At 43.4% G+C, this 15,979-nt stretch overlaps 3 protein-coding genes and 1 long non-coding RNA gene across 4 annotated transcripts; 2 read left to right on the forward strand and 2 right to left on the reverse strand.

The window, feature by feature from the left end:
* Positions 1-218: 218 nt before the first annotated feature.
* Positions 219-4,303, forward strand: LOC5501074 (biliverdin reductase A). Its single transcript, XM_032369430.2, has 5 exons — positions 219-431; positions 1,627-1,743; positions 2,732-2,829; positions 3,126-3,417; positions 3,782-4,303. Exons 1-5 carry the CDS (start codon positions 316-318, stop codon positions 4,101-4,103), a joined length of 945 nt encoding a protein of 314 aa, XP_032225321.2. The 5' UTR covers positions 219-315; the 3' UTR covers positions 4,104-4,303.
* A 190-nt stretch (positions 4,304-4,493) lies between these two features.
* On the reverse strand, positions 4,494-12,699 carry LOC5501070 (heat shock cognate 71 kDa protein). Its single transcript, XM_001622373.3, has 5 exons — positions 12,397-12,699; positions 12,241-12,314; positions 11,964-12,038; positions 10,023-10,152; positions 4,494-6,330 (listed from the first exon to the last, which is right to left on the reverse strand). Exons 1-5 carry the CDS (start codon positions 12,599-12,601, stop codon positions 4,853-4,855), a joined length of 1,962 nt encoding a protein of 653 aa, XP_001622423.1. The 5' UTR covers positions 12,602-12,699; the 3' UTR covers positions 4,494-4,852.
* LOC125559876 lies at positions 8,675-10,012 on the reverse strand. Its single transcript, XR_007306577.1, has 2 exons — positions 9,918-10,012; positions 8,675-9,821 (listed from the first exon to the last, which is right to left on the reverse strand). It is a non-coding gene; the product is annotated as an uncharacterized LOC125559876 (long non-coding RNA).
* Positions 12,700-13,223: 524 nt separating the features above from the next.
* LOC5501075 (juxtaposed with another zinc finger protein 1) lies at positions 13,224-15,694 on the forward strand. The gene has a single exon (XM_032369434.2). It carries the CDS (start codon positions 13,260-13,262, stop codon positions 13,917-13,919), a length of 660 nt encoding a protein of 219 aa, XP_032225325.1. The 5' UTR covers positions 13,224-13,259; the 3' UTR covers positions 13,920-15,694.
* Positions 15,695-15,979: the final 285 nt, after the last annotated feature.

Consider the following 15,979-nt stretch of genomic DNA (forward strand, 5'->3'; position numbering starts at 1 on the left):
TTTAAAAACTAATAGCCGAACAAACTTGCTTTAGATCACTTCTTTTTTATCTTAAAATAAATTAACTACTATGGTCAATTTTTAATATAATAAGATAAGCTTTTTTTGTATACATCTGATGGAAACAAGCAGTCAATACGATATCGGAAAACTAGAGTTGAGAAGTGTCATTACTCGGATGACAGAGCAGTCCTGGAACTGAGTATGTTTAAAATAAACTTTTTTCAGCAAAAAATCATTTGACGGTGCCGGCACATTGAAGACAGTACCTACTTCAACCTCAGCATCTCGATATATTCTACCGGAGGCTCAATAATGGCGCGTACCATTGGTATAGTTGTTGCAGGCTTGGGAAGAGCTGGCAGAGCCCGAGTGCGCGATCTCACCGAGAAAGACTTTGGAAATACAAAACTGGTCGGCGTTGTATCACGGTATGTAAACTTGTAGCGGCCTCCCTCGGGACCGGAAAAAGTGGCCGTTTAACAGAGGTATCTAAATACAATTTCATCCCATTGACCAATTCGCCTATTTTTTGCCGCTCAATAGAAACTGGCCGCTTGAATTGTGACCGCAATTGTTTATATTTCGATTTAAAAATCGAAATGGGAGGTGCGATTATGTAAGAATGTCCCATACGTGTTCAGGGCATGCATTTAACCATGATTTGCAAGACCCCTAAACCGGAAACCGAAGAATCCCTAGAGTTATCGTAATAAAGGTCAGGCTGTTACATAACATTATATTCTACTTGATAAAGGCTCTGCAATGAGATTATATCAGTAAGTCTTGTAGGATTTAATTATTTTCTGTTTTCCCACGGTAATCTAGGCGACATGCATGGTGTACAACTAGGAGGTGGGTCTTAAACTCCCACCGGGGGGGGGGGACTCTCTCCTTACCTTCGCCAAGGGGGAGGGGGCTAGTTGCATACCGTTCTCATTCCTGGCCGCCAGGAGTTGACTCTTTTTCCTTTTAAAGAATAGCAATCGAGTTAACACACATAGCTTTGTGCCTAAGATACTCTCTCAAGCCCGTACCCAGGATTTTTCTTGGGGGGGGGGTTGCGAAATCCGGAAACCTAATTTTTCCTGGGGGGGGGGGGGGTTCTGATTAAAATCTGACCACCCCCGAAAGAACAAAATAGGATTTTTTTTAAGCCATTACAGGTTCTCCACGGGACGTTTATTGTTGGATTTGGCTATGGAAAAGTCTGACTTATAGATTTATGACATACCAGAGTGATCCAGTTGCTTTTTTTGCATCTAATTCGCTGCTACTTTATAGTTTTGTCTTTAAATAGCACGCTATTGGGACTTTCCGCCGATGGAGATTGCGAACGCACCCCCTGCACCCTCCCTGGGTACGGGGCTACTCTTCTTTTATAAGAACGTCTAATTTTCAGTTGAGGCTGGAACGTTCTTATTTTTTGAGCATTTTAAGGCTGGAATTGTATTATTTGGTTGATCTGAGCCTTGGCATGTTCTTACACAGGCTTACCAACCTCTCTGTCAGTCTCCAGTCAATCCCAGTACTAGCTCGAATATTTTCACGATTGATCACCTTCTGTTATTAATTTTTGCTGAATATGGCTTTCTGCGTTAATAAGATATAATATTTTCCCTATAGACGCCGACCAGAAGACATTTCTGTGCCTTTCCTGTCTTGGGACGAAGCCCTCGGCAACTCAGAGGTAGATGCTGTGATTATAGCCACCGAAAACGGTACACACGCGGAGTACATCAGGTGCAAGTCATGTATTACGTTATGTATTAGGTTGCATATTTGGTATACAGTTACACCGAATACGATAGTAGCGGTGGTTACTAAATTCTCCTTGTCATTGCTTTGTTCTCTGTTATGCTTATAGTTTGATGGTATTTGAGCGGTTGTAATTTGATAGTAAATATTTTTTCCTTTTCTTTTGAAACTCGGGGAGGGTATACCCTCCAGCGCATTGCTTCTATGTTGCTCTTTTTCTTTGTCAGAAAATAAACGAGCAACACAGAAAGCTTTGCGTGGGAGGGTACGGAGGTTACAGAAGCAAACAGCCGCAGCCGTACATGTGCAGCTAATTCTGTTTAGTCATCTGGCTGTCATATTAAATCCCCAAAACCTTATCTCCACAAAGTATGTATTGCTGACAGCAGGAAAACATCACCTGCTGACAGCCATTAGCTTGATATCGCGCTCCGTACGCGTATCCCGAGGAGGAAGGAGTAGTGAGCTTGGGTTACCTGTGGTAAAATAGGGGAAAACGTCCGCAGATCTATGCCTACATCCAAGCGCGCGCTCAGGCTTTGAGCGGCAAAATACTTACTTACTTGTTTTCATATAGAGATTTAATTTTATTATCGTTCTCTGGCGTGATGGGTGCAGTAATTTCTGTGACTCTTTTTTTAATTTGCCACCCAAATTTAAAAGGTCGCGCGATCTTTTAGCGCAAGTCCCCTATCACTTAAAACGAACGAGGACGAGAACGAGTGTGCATTACACTGATCGTGCGTTCGGGGGGGGGGGGGGGGGGGGGGGGTCAGGGTTGGGGGGTGTCGTGGCGTAGCAGTTTTGCTTAACCGAAATAACGCCTTTGAAGAACACATTTTTGCCTATTGTTTTGCGTATGTGTGTGTGTTTTTTGGGGGGAGTGGGAAGGGTCTCAATAACGTCTTTTAAGGAAATGATACAATAAAAGAATTTGCCGTCTCTGATATGTTGTTTTTTTCGTCTGTCTTAGAAAGACGCTAAATGCTGGAAAACATGTATTGGTTGAGTTTCCTTTAGCGATTTCCTTCAAAGAAGGGAAGGATCTACTGAATTTAGCAGATGAAAAGGGTAAATAAAAAATGGCTTTAAAAGCACCCCCCTATAGGTCTGAAACCGCACCTGCTTATCCATCGTGTCCTGTTTCAAAGCCTCTGCAGAGGTTCTATGTCTAACTCGTTGCGAAAAGGGTCCGCCACTTTCAACAAGCTCTTCAAACTAAAGGAGAGAACTATTCATAATGACACCAACAGAAGGCGCACGCAGAAGAGGGGGTCCCATCCCCCTTACCCCCCCCCCCCCCCCCCCCCCCCCGTGAGGCTACCTTATGCACTGCTAGGCTGTAGAACTGTTCTTTGTTTAAACAGGGCTTATCCTCCAGGAGGAAGATATCGGCTTACACCTCCCTCAACAGAAGGAGCTCAGGGAGACTCTCAAATCCAAACCTCGAGTCACAAAGGCGAAGATGACATTCTCAGCAACATTTAGCAATCAATGGATCGGCGACCTCACACGCGCGGGATTCCCGAGTTTCTCGGGACTGTCTCGCATTCACATTGTGTACACTTTGTTCGGAGAGGTTACCGTCAGTAAGGCTAGTCTGTTACGAGAGGAGAACCGCATCTGTATGACCGCAACTCTCCTGACTAAGGATAAAAGGTACAGTATGACGAAAACTCCCGCATCCACCCCTTTAAAAAAACGCTTGCTTCAACGAGGGGGGATGGGGGGGGACAGCATCTCGAAGGAGGAGGAAGAGGTTACGTCACCTATAAACAAAAGTACGGCGGAAAAATAAGGATTTTTAAACGCTCTTTCAAAATTTCCATCCAAGAGGCCGTGGTCCCTATTGGATCCGCCTTTGAACGCACTATTTTTACGCGGAAGGAGCGGTTGAAAGGAGATGTTACAGTGTTGTTATTTTTTAACGCCACTCTATATCGAAATTCGAATACTAGTTATGCATTAATAATAACTTCTTTGTGACTAGATATTTGAACCGTACGTCTCCTTATTTTCCTAGACCCATAGAGTGGACGGAGGATCGTGGCGAAGGTTTCCAGCGCTCATTTGGTATGGATTTCGAGCTAGAAGATGGGTCCAAGTTCCACTACCCGCCAAGCACCCCATCACCCTCTCACGGGGCTCCCTCTGGTCCCTCCCCGCACGGGGAGGGAGGAGACGCAAAGCGTGGACCCCCTAAGGGACTCTTTGCAGCTGATTTGCTTTTATTTTTAAGCAAACTGCGCGGTGAAGTAAAAGAGGAAGAAATGGCGGAGGAAAAAGCTAGAGTTCTTCATTGTCTTGAAGTAGCAGGAGAAATTGAGAGGCTAGCCACTTTGTAGACTTATCCATAACCTTTTAGTCCTGCGTTACTCTTTTATTGTGATGAATATTTGGGTCCTAGGTCTGACAAGCACTTGGCCGAGCAAATCTCTGTAATCGTCGGAGACCGTTGTCTGAATGACCCTAGTCTTTACTGGGTCTTATAGACCGTATAGACCCATATTAATGCCTCGCGGAAAAATAAAAACCGGTTTCTCAACTTTAGTTTCTTTAAATGTATTCATGGGGGAAAGAATTAAATAATCTTTAACACAACCAAGAAGATCCACCGCATCGGATTTAACAGAATGACCAAACGCTATAGTGGGAAGGCAGAAACCAGATTTGTCACACTGCATTCTTTCAAGTGAATAAGTGATTGTAAAAAGATAGTAAAGATAAAACAGAAGGATGGTTCAATGAGTTTTTTTATTGCTAACGTCTAGTTCATATTTTCTTTATGGTACAGCGGTGACACAAATGGTGCGTGACCACTACAAACCTCTTACAATCAACTGTTGTCAAATCCGATATCCCTTATCCCAAACAACGGCAACAAGCCAAAAGCAGCAAATACTAGCTACTCAGACAGACAAATATCCCACTACGAGGTAATCTAACTTTGAATGAGCAGTCTTTACTTCTTAAACGCTTGTGTTCCGTTTGACTAGTGATATGTTCAATTATTATAAGTTCATTCACGGGTCATTGAAGGAGCTCTTTCACCTACAACTGGAACATCGAGCTAACAGGAGTCGGAAAGTGGCATTTAGTCGACCTCCTCGATGGTTGGTCCACCAGATTCAGCGTCACCACCACCTGGAGTCGGTCTACCCCCAGGCATCCCTCCAGGCATACCGCCGGCACCTGCTCCACCTGCTCCACCCGCTCCCTGGTACAGCTTGGTGATGATGGGGTTACACACGCCCTCGAGCTCCTTCTGGTGCGCGTCAATCTCTTCCTTCTCTGCAGATTGATTATGTTCGAGCCAGTCCAGGGTCGCCTTGCACCTGGAGATGACCTTCTCACGTTCGTCTTCGCTCAGCTTGTCCTTCACCTTCTCGTCCTCCATGGTGCTCTTCATGCTGAAGGCGTAGCTCTCAAGGGAGTTCTTCGACTGAATCCTCTCGCGGACAGCTTCATCAGCAGCCTTGAACTTCTCGGCCTCCTTGACCATGCGCTCAATATCTTCCTTGGAAAGCCTTCCCTTGTCGTTGGTGATAGTGATCTTGTTCTCTTTACCGGTGCTCTTGTCAACCGCAGACACATTCAGGATGCCATTTGAATCGACATCAAAGGTGACATCGATCTGTGGCACACCACGCGGTGCGGGTGGGATACCAGAGAGCTCGAACTTCCCCAATAGGTTATTATCCTTAGTCAAGCTCCTTTCTCCTTCGTACACCTGGATCAACACACTGGTCTGGTTGTCGGAGTAGGTGGTGAAGGTCTGGGTTTGCTTGGTGGGGATGGTGGTGTTGCGCTTGATGGCAGCGGTCATCACCCCGCCGGCAGTCTCCAGACCAAGGGTGAGCGGCGCTACATCGAGTAGCAGCAGGTCCTGGGTTGCCTCACTCTTGTCACCATGAAGAATGGCAGCCTGGACAGCGGCACCGTATGCAACAGCCTCATCGGGGTTGATGGACTTGTTCAGCTCCTTGCCATTGAAGAAGTTCTGAAGCAAAGATTGGATCTTTGGGATGCGAGTGGAGCCTCCCACCATTACAATCTCATCAATCTTCTCCTTGCTTTCAAGCTTGGAGTCTTTGATGGCTTTTTCCACAGGCTCCAGTGTTTTCTTGAATAGATGGGCATTCATCTCTTCAAAGCGAGCACGGGTGATTGAGGTGTAGAAGTCGATGCCGTCATACAGTGAGTCAATCTCGATACTGGCCTGGGTGCTAGAAGACAACGTCCTCTTGGCACGCTCACAAGCGGTGCGCAGACGACGCAAGGCACGCTTGTTAGGGGTAATGTCCTTCTTGTATTTCTGCTTGAACTGCTTGACAAAGAAGTCCACCATGTTATTGTCGAAGTCTTCTCCTCCCAAATGAGTGTCTCCGTGAGTCGACTTCACCTCAAAGATTCCGTCTTCAATACTGAGGACGGAGACGTCAAACGTACCACCTCCTAGATCAAAGATGAGGACGTTTCGCTCCTGACCGACTTTCTTGTCAAGGCCATAGGCAATAGCTGCCGCTGTTGGCTCATTGATGATTCGGAGCACATTCAAACCAGAAATAACCCCTAAGCAAAAAAATACAATATAACTTGAATAAGTGAATCAAAGAGAGCATCACTTATATACACCTATTTCAAAAAAAGATTGCACTTTGGTTTTTATGGATGTGTGTGTCCCACGGTGTATCTTGGGTTTTAAACTTCAGACAGAGATTAAAAATATGGCAGCCGTCAACATCAGCTTTAAAATTCTTTCAGCTAACAAAAAGTCTGTCATTGACAGTTACAGAATGAAGGATGTGAAAAAGTTTACAAATGCCAGTGAGTGGAAACAATTTATACTTTTGCAATTGGTGGAGATTGATTTTACTGGGATCCCGGAAAGACTAGAAAGACCGGCGAAACAGTGGTTATAATTTCTTGTGACTCGTTTGTCCTAGAAGATAATCAGAAATCACGATTTTAAAAGTACGACTGACTGCATTTGCTGTTTTAGCGATAACGAAAAATAAAAAAATAGTGATTATTTTAGTGTTGATGAGAGAGTTAAGTCTATAAACCCCAACCTGACAGACTAACCTAGCCTGACGGAATGACCTGACAGATTGACTTGGCCTGACAGACTGACCTGACCTAGCCTGACGGAATGACCTGACAGATTGACTTGGCCTGACAGATTGACCTGGCCTGACAGACTGACCTGACAGATTGACTTGGCCTGACAGATTGACTTGGCCTGACAGACTGACCTGACCTAGCCTGAAGGAATGGCCTGACAGACTGACTTGGCCTGACAGACTGCCCTGGCAGACTGACCTAACCTAGCCCAACAAGCTCCCCTAGCACTCTCACATGCATCTTTAGTGGCCTGTCTCTGGGAGTCATTTGACCTAACCTAGCCCAACAAACTCCCCTAACACTCTCACCTGCATCTTTAGTGGCCTGTCTCTGGGAGTCGTTTGACCTAACCTAGCCCAACAAGCTCCCCTAGCACTCTCACCTGCATCTTTAGTGGCCTGTCTCTGGGAGTCATTTGACCTAACCTAGCCCAACAAGCTCCCCTAACACTCTTACCTGCATCTTTAATGGCCTGTCTCTGGGAGTCATTTGACCTAACCTAGCCCAACAAGCTCCCCTAACACTCTTACCTGCATCTTTAGTGGCCTGTGTCTGGGAATCATTTGACCTAACCTAGCCCAACAAACTCCCCTAACACTCTCACCTGCATCTTTAGTGGCCTGTCTCTGGGAATCATTTGACCTAACCTAGCCCAACAAGCTCCCCTAGCACTCTCATCTGCATCTTTAGTGGCCTGTCTCTGGGAATTATTTGACCTAACCTAGCCCAACAAGCTCCCCTAGCACTCTCACCTGCATCTTTAGTGGCCTGTCTCTGGGAGTCGTTTGACCTGACCTAGCCCAACAAACTCCCCTAGCACTCTCACCTGCATCTTTAGTGGCCTGTCTCTGGGAGTCATTTGACCTAACCTAGCCCAACAAGCTCCCCTAGCACTCTCACCTGCATCTTTAGTGGCCTGTCTCTGGGAGTCATTTGACCTAACCTAGCCCAACAAGCTCCCCTAACACTCTTACCTGCATCTTTAGTGGCCTGTCTCTGGGAGTCATTTGACCTGACCTAGCCCAACAAGCTCCCCTAGCACTCTCACCTGCATCTTTAGTGGCCTGTCTCTGGGAGTCGTTTGACCTAACCTAGCCCAACAAGCTCCCCTAGCACTCTCACCTGCATCTTTAGTGGCCTGTCTCTGGGAGTCATTTGACCTAACCTAGCCCAACAAGCTCCCCTAACACTCTTACCTGCATCTTTAGTGGCCTGTGTCTGGGAGTCATTTGACCTAACCTAGCCCAACAAGCTCCCCTAACACTCTCATCTGCATCTTTAGTGGCCTGTCTCTGGAAATCATTTGACCTAACCTAGCCCAACAAACTCCCCTAATACTCTCACCTGCATCTTTAGTGGCCTGTCTCTGGGAATCATTTGACCTAACCTAGCCCAACAAGCTCCCCTAGCACTCTCACCTGCATCTTTAGTGGCCTGTCTCGGGAGTCATTTGACCTAACCTAACCCAACAAACTCCCCTAACACTATTACCTGCATCTTTAGTGGCCTGTCTCTGGGAATCATTTGACCTAACCTAGCCCAACAAGCTCCCCTAGCACTCTCACCTGCATCTTTAGTGGCCTGTCTCTAGGAATCATTTGACCTAACCTAGCCCAACAAACTCCCCTAACACTCTTACCTGCATCTTTAATGGCCTGTCTCTGGGAGTCATTTGACCTAACCTAACCCAACAAGCTCCCCTAGCACTCTCACCTGCATCTTTAGTGGCCTGTCTCTGGGAGTCATTTGACCTAACCTAGCCCAACAAGCTCCCCTAGCACTCTCACCTGCATCTTTAGTGGCCTGTCTCTGGGAGTCATTTGACCTAACCTAGCCCAACAAGCTCCCCTAACACTCTTACCTGCATCTTTAGTGGCCTGTCTCTGGGAGTCATTTGACCTGACCTAGCCCAACAAGCTCCCCTAGCACTCTCACCTGCATCTTTAGTGGCCTGTCTCTGGGAGTCGTTTGACCTAACCTAGCCCAACAAGCTCCCCTAGCACTCTCACCTGCATCTTTAGTGGCCTGTCTCTGGGAGTCATTTGACCTAACCTAGCCCAACAAGCTCCCCTAACACTCTTACCTGCATCTTTAGTGGCCTGTGTCTGGGAGTCATTTGACCTAACCTAGCCCAACAAGCTCCCCTAACACTCTCATCTGCATCTTTAGTGGCCTGTCTCTGGAAATCATTTGACCTAACCTAGCCCAACAAACTCCCCTAATACTCTCACCTGCATCTTTAGTGGCCTGTCTCTGGGAATCATTTGACCTAACCTAGCCCAACAAGCTCCCCTAGCACTCTCACCTGCATCTTTAGTGGCCTGTCTCGGGAGTCATTTGACCTAACCTAACCCAACAAACTCCCCTAACACTATTACCTGCATCTTTAGTGGCCTGTCTCTGGGAATCATTTGACCTAACCTAGCCCAACAAGCTCCCCTAGCACTCTCACCTGCATCTTTAGTGGCCTGTCTCTAGGAATCATTTGACCTAACCTAGCCCAACAAACTCCCCTAACACTCTTACCTGCATCTTTAATGGCCTGTCTCTGGGAGTCATTTGACCTAACCTAACCCAACAAGCTCCCCTAGCACTCTCACCTGCATCTTTAGTGGCCTGTCTCTGGGAGTCATTTGACCTAACCTAGCCCAACAAACTCCCCTAACACTATTACCTGCATCTTTAGTGGTCTGTCTCTGGGAATCATTTGACCTAACCTAGCCCAACAAACTCCCCTAACACTCTTACCTGCATCTTTAGTGGCCTGTCTCTGGGAATCATTTGACCTAACCTAGCCCAACAAACTCCCCTAACACTCTTACCTGCATCTTTAGTGGCCTGTCTCTGGGAATCATTTGACCTAACCTAGCCCAACAAGCTCCCCTAGCACTCTCACCTGCATCTTTAGTGGCCTGTCTCTGGGAGTCATTTGACCTAACCTAGCCCAACAAACTCCCCTAACACTCTCACCTGCATCTTTAGTGGCCTGTCTCTGGGAGTCATTTGACCTGTCTCTCGGAGTCGTTTGACCTAACCTAGCCCAACAAGCTCCCCTAACACTCTCACCTGCATCTTTAGTGGCCTGTCTCTGGGAGTCGTTTGACCTGACCTAGCCCAACAAACTCCCCTAGCACTCTCACCTGCATCTTTAGTGGCCTGTCTCTGGGAGTCATTGAAGTACGCAGGGACAGTGACAACAGCGTCTGTCACTTTGCAACCGAGGTAAGCTTCCGCTGTCTCTTTCATCTTGTTTAGAACCATAGAAGAGATCTACAAACAAAATGATAGCCCTAAGTGAAAAGGGAATTTAAATATAAAAAATACAAATACTATGAATATCTAAACCTGGAATTTTATTAATTTTTTTTTAAATTGACTACCAGTGTGATCTTGCTCAAATACTACACTTTATCTGCAAAAGCCAGAAAAAGGCATAATCTTTGCAAGAAATTATGCACTTTTATATTTTACTTTTAAATTTGTGAAAAATAAGACTTAAAGATCATTATGAAACTTTTTCCCAAATTTAAGAACTTTTGAGGCCATAAAAATGTAAAATAAAATTTAAGAATATTTTAGGACCTGTGGGAACCTTTTTTTTCCATTCCCCTTGAAGTATACACCTATTTCAATTCAGGTTGCAAATCGATGTATCGTAACCCGCATCGGTTCACATGTAACATATAAATGGCTGAATCCTAGTCTCTCAACGCTGCTTGATCGTTTAGAGGTTGATAAACAAAAAAAAAATAAAGCTTTCTAAACGTGTGCTTGTTTTTATTTACACTTTTATCATCATTTATTTGATACCCATGAAGCACTGCAGGTTCTGACACATAGATTCTCCGAGTGCAACATTATTTGAAATAGGTGTATACAAGAAAGCAATAAAAAGGGTCTAATACAAAATCTTAAAATCTTGTTTGGGGCCCATATTTGGGCCCACTCTGATTGGCTAGAAAACAATGGCAATTAGAAAGCAATGCTCTGATTGGCCTTAATCAGCATCAATATCATTTCTTGAAGAACTTGCTATAATAAGGGCACTGAAATATGGATGCCATAGAAGCTGCCCTAATACTATGGATATCATTAGTAGAGATATCAAATGCTTAGACAGCCAGGTGCAGAATTTTCTAGGAGCTTGTCTGTGAGAGTGAAGAATGCTTGGAAGTATTGTCTATTTGTCAGAAAATTCTGTAGTAATTTGGTGTTGTATATATGAAGTCATATACATAAAACAATTTTTCTGTTGCACTGTGAACATCCATTACATGTGCATTTTCCTCTACACTTTCTTGAAATTATTCAAATCATTTTGCACCCTCCTTCCCCTGTATATATCATCACTGTAGATTTTTGCTTTACATAAAAACTGTTTATAATTTGATTTGTGCATTTGATTATGTTATCACGCTAGTCATTGAAGTCGGACAATTCTATTTAGACAGGGGCCACAGGCATGGCAAAGTTTCATTTTTCCTATCCAGTTTAAAAAAAGAAAATTGCCTGATACTCTGGCTATAACAATCTCATAACCACCATAGGCGATCACCTACACAAAATCATATAACTAAGTTTGAATAATCCTTATACATCCTTTATGACTATGTTATCATATTCAAAAACTGTCAAAAATCGTTTCAAAATATCATCACTTGCTGTAAAAATCTTCTAAATGATCTTTAGGTTCATTAATCCTTTGAACACTGCTAATGACCTGATAAATGCATACAACACCTACTGAAGTTAAGACTTTTGAGGTTTTTTATAAATAACACCAGTTATTTCACTATTCTAATCCTTTATCGGGAGGAATATATTTTTAAGTGGTAAATTAGATAGGATGATAGTACAAATGTACAAACACACACTGAATGCTGATACAACATTTTCCATCTTTAGTAGACAGTTAATGTTTACAGTTTTCCAGGGGAAAAATGAAGTTATTAATATTACTAGTTTTCCCCCATTCTCTTCCATTTTCATCCAGTTTTTCATATTATCAGTTGTCAGGTGCATAATTATCTGATAAACGGTAATAAATTATTAACACAATTTAAGCTTCAAGGACGCCTCACCTCCTCGGCGAAAAAGGTCTTCGTTTCTCCTTTATACTCCACTTTCACTTTCGGTCGACCTGCCTCGTTCACTACCTGTATTACGTAATTGAATTAGTGTCACAAAACTTTCTGAAACCGGAAATTCTCGCTTTCTTTCTCTAAAATATAAAATTGAGTCATGGTTTATGCGCAAGATTCAAAGATTAAAGATTTAACATTCTAGGTAGGAAAAAAAAATATTAGTAGAATATACTTAAATGCCTCATTTTGTTGTCTAAATAGTTTCAATCCATACCTCGAAAGACCAGTGCTTCATATCGTCCTTTACCCCAGGATCATCGAAACGACGACCGATCAAACGCTTAGCGTCTGAAAAAGTGCACACAACGGAATTAATGAACTCAATCGCAAATAAAAACAACCGCATCGGAATCAAAAGTAGTTTTCTCACCGAAAATAGTATTAGTAGGATTCATTGCGACTTGGTTTTTCGCGGCATCGCCAACCAAGCGCTCTTCATCCGTGAAGGCAACATAGCTTGGCGTGGTACGATTTCCTTGGTCGTTTGCGATGATTTCGACCTTGCCGTGCTGAAAAACTCCAACACAAGAGTAGGTTGTGCCAAGATCTATACCAATAGCTGGTGCTTTAGTCATGTTGTGCTGAAATTCAACTGCTGTGGTGCGAAGTCAATGGATTAACGTTCACTCACACAACACACACCCAGAGACGAAAGGGAAAGAGGACTCGAGACAAAGCGAGTTCGAATTTGAAGAATATTCTAGAGCCCGCGGAGCATCGCGGGAAAATTAGCCTTTGTGGGGAGGGGGAGGGGGGTCAGAAAATTTATTCAATCAGTACATCTGATGGATCACTTGTGATGCACGGTCCCTGCAAGTAGTGAAGCTAAACAATAAATAAGTGCGCCTGTTCATGGTACAAGGAGAGGTTTGGCGTTACGGAAGTTGAAAAATGTATTACTTTCCTATAATAAAAAATTCAATGCCGATGCAACATACATGAACCTTTGCTTCACGAGCTGACAAACACAAAGTACAACTTCTTCTGAAATATTGTACGTTGAATTGATCAAAGCATATATCTAAGATTACAGTAATTCAATAATTGAAGGAATGGACCTGTGAGATCCCATTTTGGACATATCGGTAGGCGCTAGAGTGACGGGAACCGGACGGGTACCGATCGTTACGCACGTGCGCCACTCGTGTCCCCATCTGACGTCAATGCGTTTGACACAAAACAAAGTGATGACGTAATTGACGGGAGTCTGGCGACTCGGGAATCCTGGCCAACATGGCCGCGTTTTATCGCTACTCGTGCTTATGGCACGGTTGCGGCAAAAATTGTACCTCTTTGCTTGATCTTATAGACCACATCGAGCTTGTACATATAGAGAAAGACCCTAGGAAACTAGAACAACAGGAATCATCACAGCCGACTGCAATACCGCTGTCCTATATCAACTCGTTCTTCACCGAAGCAGCTCGGCGAGCTCAGAAAAATGAACAAGCATTACCGTCTAGCGACCTTACACCTACAATTACTGAACATTTTTTAAAGCGGAAAAAGTCTTCGCCTCCTACATTGGCTTTTCCAGTGATTGGTAAATCAGAGTCGTTCGAGATAACCGAAGAAGATGGAAATATGAGTGATAACAGTGACGATTCTTTGAGTAGCACCGATCATAGCTTTCCTAGTGACCTTATTATGAAAGCTGTACCTATGGACGAGGGAGAAGGTAAACGATACGTTTGTCCGATGCCTGGCTGTGGTAAACGTTATAAGAACGTTAATGGGATTAAATACCATGCCAAAAATGGGCACCGAAACGAGCATCGACCCAAAAAGCAGCATAAATGTCACTGCGGTAAAAGTTACAAAACCCAAAACGGACTACGACACCATATGACAAATCACCATGCCGCAACAACTTTCCCAGCTGAACTATCGTAAAAGTATTTATTGTGATTTCTTAAAGCTGTGCCTAGGGTCAATATGATGGAAAGGAAACATATCTTTGCAAGGTAAACCTAGAAAGTGGTACATGACCTTTTGGATATCGTCAGCTGATATGGCGACGGCGCCTGTCGTGCGTTTCAATGGTTTTCGATTCAACACATGAAACGTACAATGCTACATGATTCACAATCATTTACACAGCTTGAAACTTGATGATTCTATTCCAATTCCCAATGTACGAAGTAATTTATTCTCATTCAAGAATGGTATTTTGTCGTTGTTCGGTTATGTGTTGTGTCAAATAGCGATGGTCTTTGTCGAGTTTACGAGCTGTTGACCAATGTACAGCGTGCATGTCAAATTATTCGTCCGAGTGCGTACACAAGTACATTAGTTTAGGCTAGAAGAGACTTCTTGGTGTTCTGGTCGATGTATGCTATCTCTGCTCTTCTGTGGATTAGCTTTAATCACAGAGAAAAGTTGAAGATCAAATAAAAAAATAATGATCTCCAGAAACAAAAACAAAAAGAGAAAAAGTTTATTTGAATTTTAACAGTGAATGATGAGGTGACAATGACGGAAAAGTAGCTATTTTTCTTAACACAACAAACAGCTGTTTCTATAAGCTTGAATTCTCAAGTTTCATATCATATCCAGCTACTTAGGTTACATAATCAGTAAAACAAAAGGTCAAGTATTTGCTGAGACTCCTAAGAATTATTTAATTGTACAGTAGGTTTCTGGTTCATTTCGTGCCAGTGCTTTAGGAGAATATGGTAATACTAAGCAATTCTTAATTACCAGTTAAAGCCACTCTATCCTGTCAACCACATCATGCAGGAAAAAGCAGTGCATTTCTCTAATAATAACCTTATAAATGCCTCGTACCCAGGCGTCTTAAGTCAGTAGAAAAACAAGTGCCACATACCACTGCCACGGAACGCAATTCAAGACTAGTGAGCACAATGAATAATGGGAAGGTTTAGCGCTGACGCAGAGGATCAAGGGAAGGCTCAAGCTCCCCTGCATGTTAGTCCGGTCACCCATTAAGTGCCTGGGTATGAGGAAGACCTTATCATGTAAACTTAGGCCATATTCGTGCATCCTACTCCTGCTGTGCAAAATCTTATTTCTTGTATTAGGCACGTGAATAGTTAAACATTGAACCAGTTTTGCTGCACTTAATTCTGATACACATATTCGATTTGATCTGGCACGGTAGAAGTGTGATGTACGAATCGGCCTTACTAGGGAATAAGCAAAGTACTATTTTCGTTTCTTCTACTCAGCCCTCACTTTGTGTGTTATATAGTATTTATGAGGTGGGTTGATATTCACTTGGGAGGTACCAAACCAAGGTACCAATCACTAAGTTATTAGAATTATTTATAGAGTATCTATCATATATTGTGCTAGTTTGTGAGTACCCAAAATTATGAGTGGTAGAAAAACAAAACTGATGTTAACCTTATAGAAGTAGATTAAGTGAGTAGGTAAAATATATCTTCCCCAAAACCAGTGCAGACAATTTGCAAGTATGTTTTTTGGATAGGAGTGTTTGTGAGGGTTGTAACTAGTCAAGTATCAGCTCTTAACAAAAACATTTTGCCTCTTTATATTAGTAGTAATATTCTGCTTATAAGGCTCTATTTCCAGCCATCACCCCTGTGGGCTAAAAGAAACAAGCCGAAAATCAAGCCTTTGTGCTCTTGCACTCTTCACAAACTGTGATCTTTAATGTTGAAAGTGAAATTAAAACAGAAAAAATATTTGGACTATCTTTTTCTTTACATGTTTATAATAAGCATAGAACCTTACAAAACAAAGCCTTACAAAACCAAAGCCAGCAAAAACCTCTCAAACAAAGGATTCAACTTCTACTGATCCCTGATCAGATATTCATCGCCAACCTACCACCCCCAATTTTGGACTTCTTCCCTTGTCACTCAAATTGGGACTCCTCCCAACACCCAATTTAGGTCTCCTCTCATAACCCAATTTTTGACTTCTTCCCCCACCACCCAATTTGTGACTGCTTCCCCAACCACCCAATT

This window comes from Nematostella vectensis, chromosome 2, assembly GCF_932526225.1.
Source record: "Nematostella vectensis chromosome 2, jaNemVect1.1, whole genome shotgun sequence".
NCBI lineage: Eukaryota > Metazoa > Cnidaria > Anthozoa > Actiniaria > Edwardsiidae > Nematostella > Nematostella vectensis.

Excerpts from the sequence above, each read along its gene's own strand:
- LOC5501070 (XM_001622373.3), bottom strand. The coding sequence starts at position 12,601 with ATGACTAAAGCACCAGCTATTGGTATAGATCTTGGCACAACCTACTCT. Across the intron at positions 12,315-12,396 it reads TCCTACTAATACTATTTTCG|ACGCTAAGCGTTTGATCGGT; the intron begins GTGAGAAAACTA and ends GCACTTTTTCAG. Across the intron at positions 10,153-11,963 it reads AGACCTTTTTCGCCGAGGAG|ATCTCTTCTATGGTTCTAAA; the intron begins GTGAGGCGTCCT and ends TTTTGTTTGTAG.
- LOC5501074 (XM_032369430.2), top strand. The coding sequence starts at position 316 with ATGGCGCGTACCATTGGTATAGTTGTTGCAGGCTTGGGAAGAGCTGGC. Across the intron at positions 2,830-3,125 it reads GAATTTAGCAGATGAAAAGG|GGCTTATCCTCCAGGAGGAA; the intron begins GTAAATAAAAAA and ends TTGTTTAAACAG. Across the intron at positions 3,418-3,781 it reads CTCCTGACTAAGGATAAAAG|ACCCATAGAGTGGACGGAGG; the intron begins GTACAGTATGAC and ends TTATTTTCCTAG.
- LOC5501075 (XM_032369434.2), top strand. The coding sequence starts at position 13,260 with ATGGCCGCGTTTTATCGCTACTCGTGCTTATGGCACGGTTGCGGCAAA.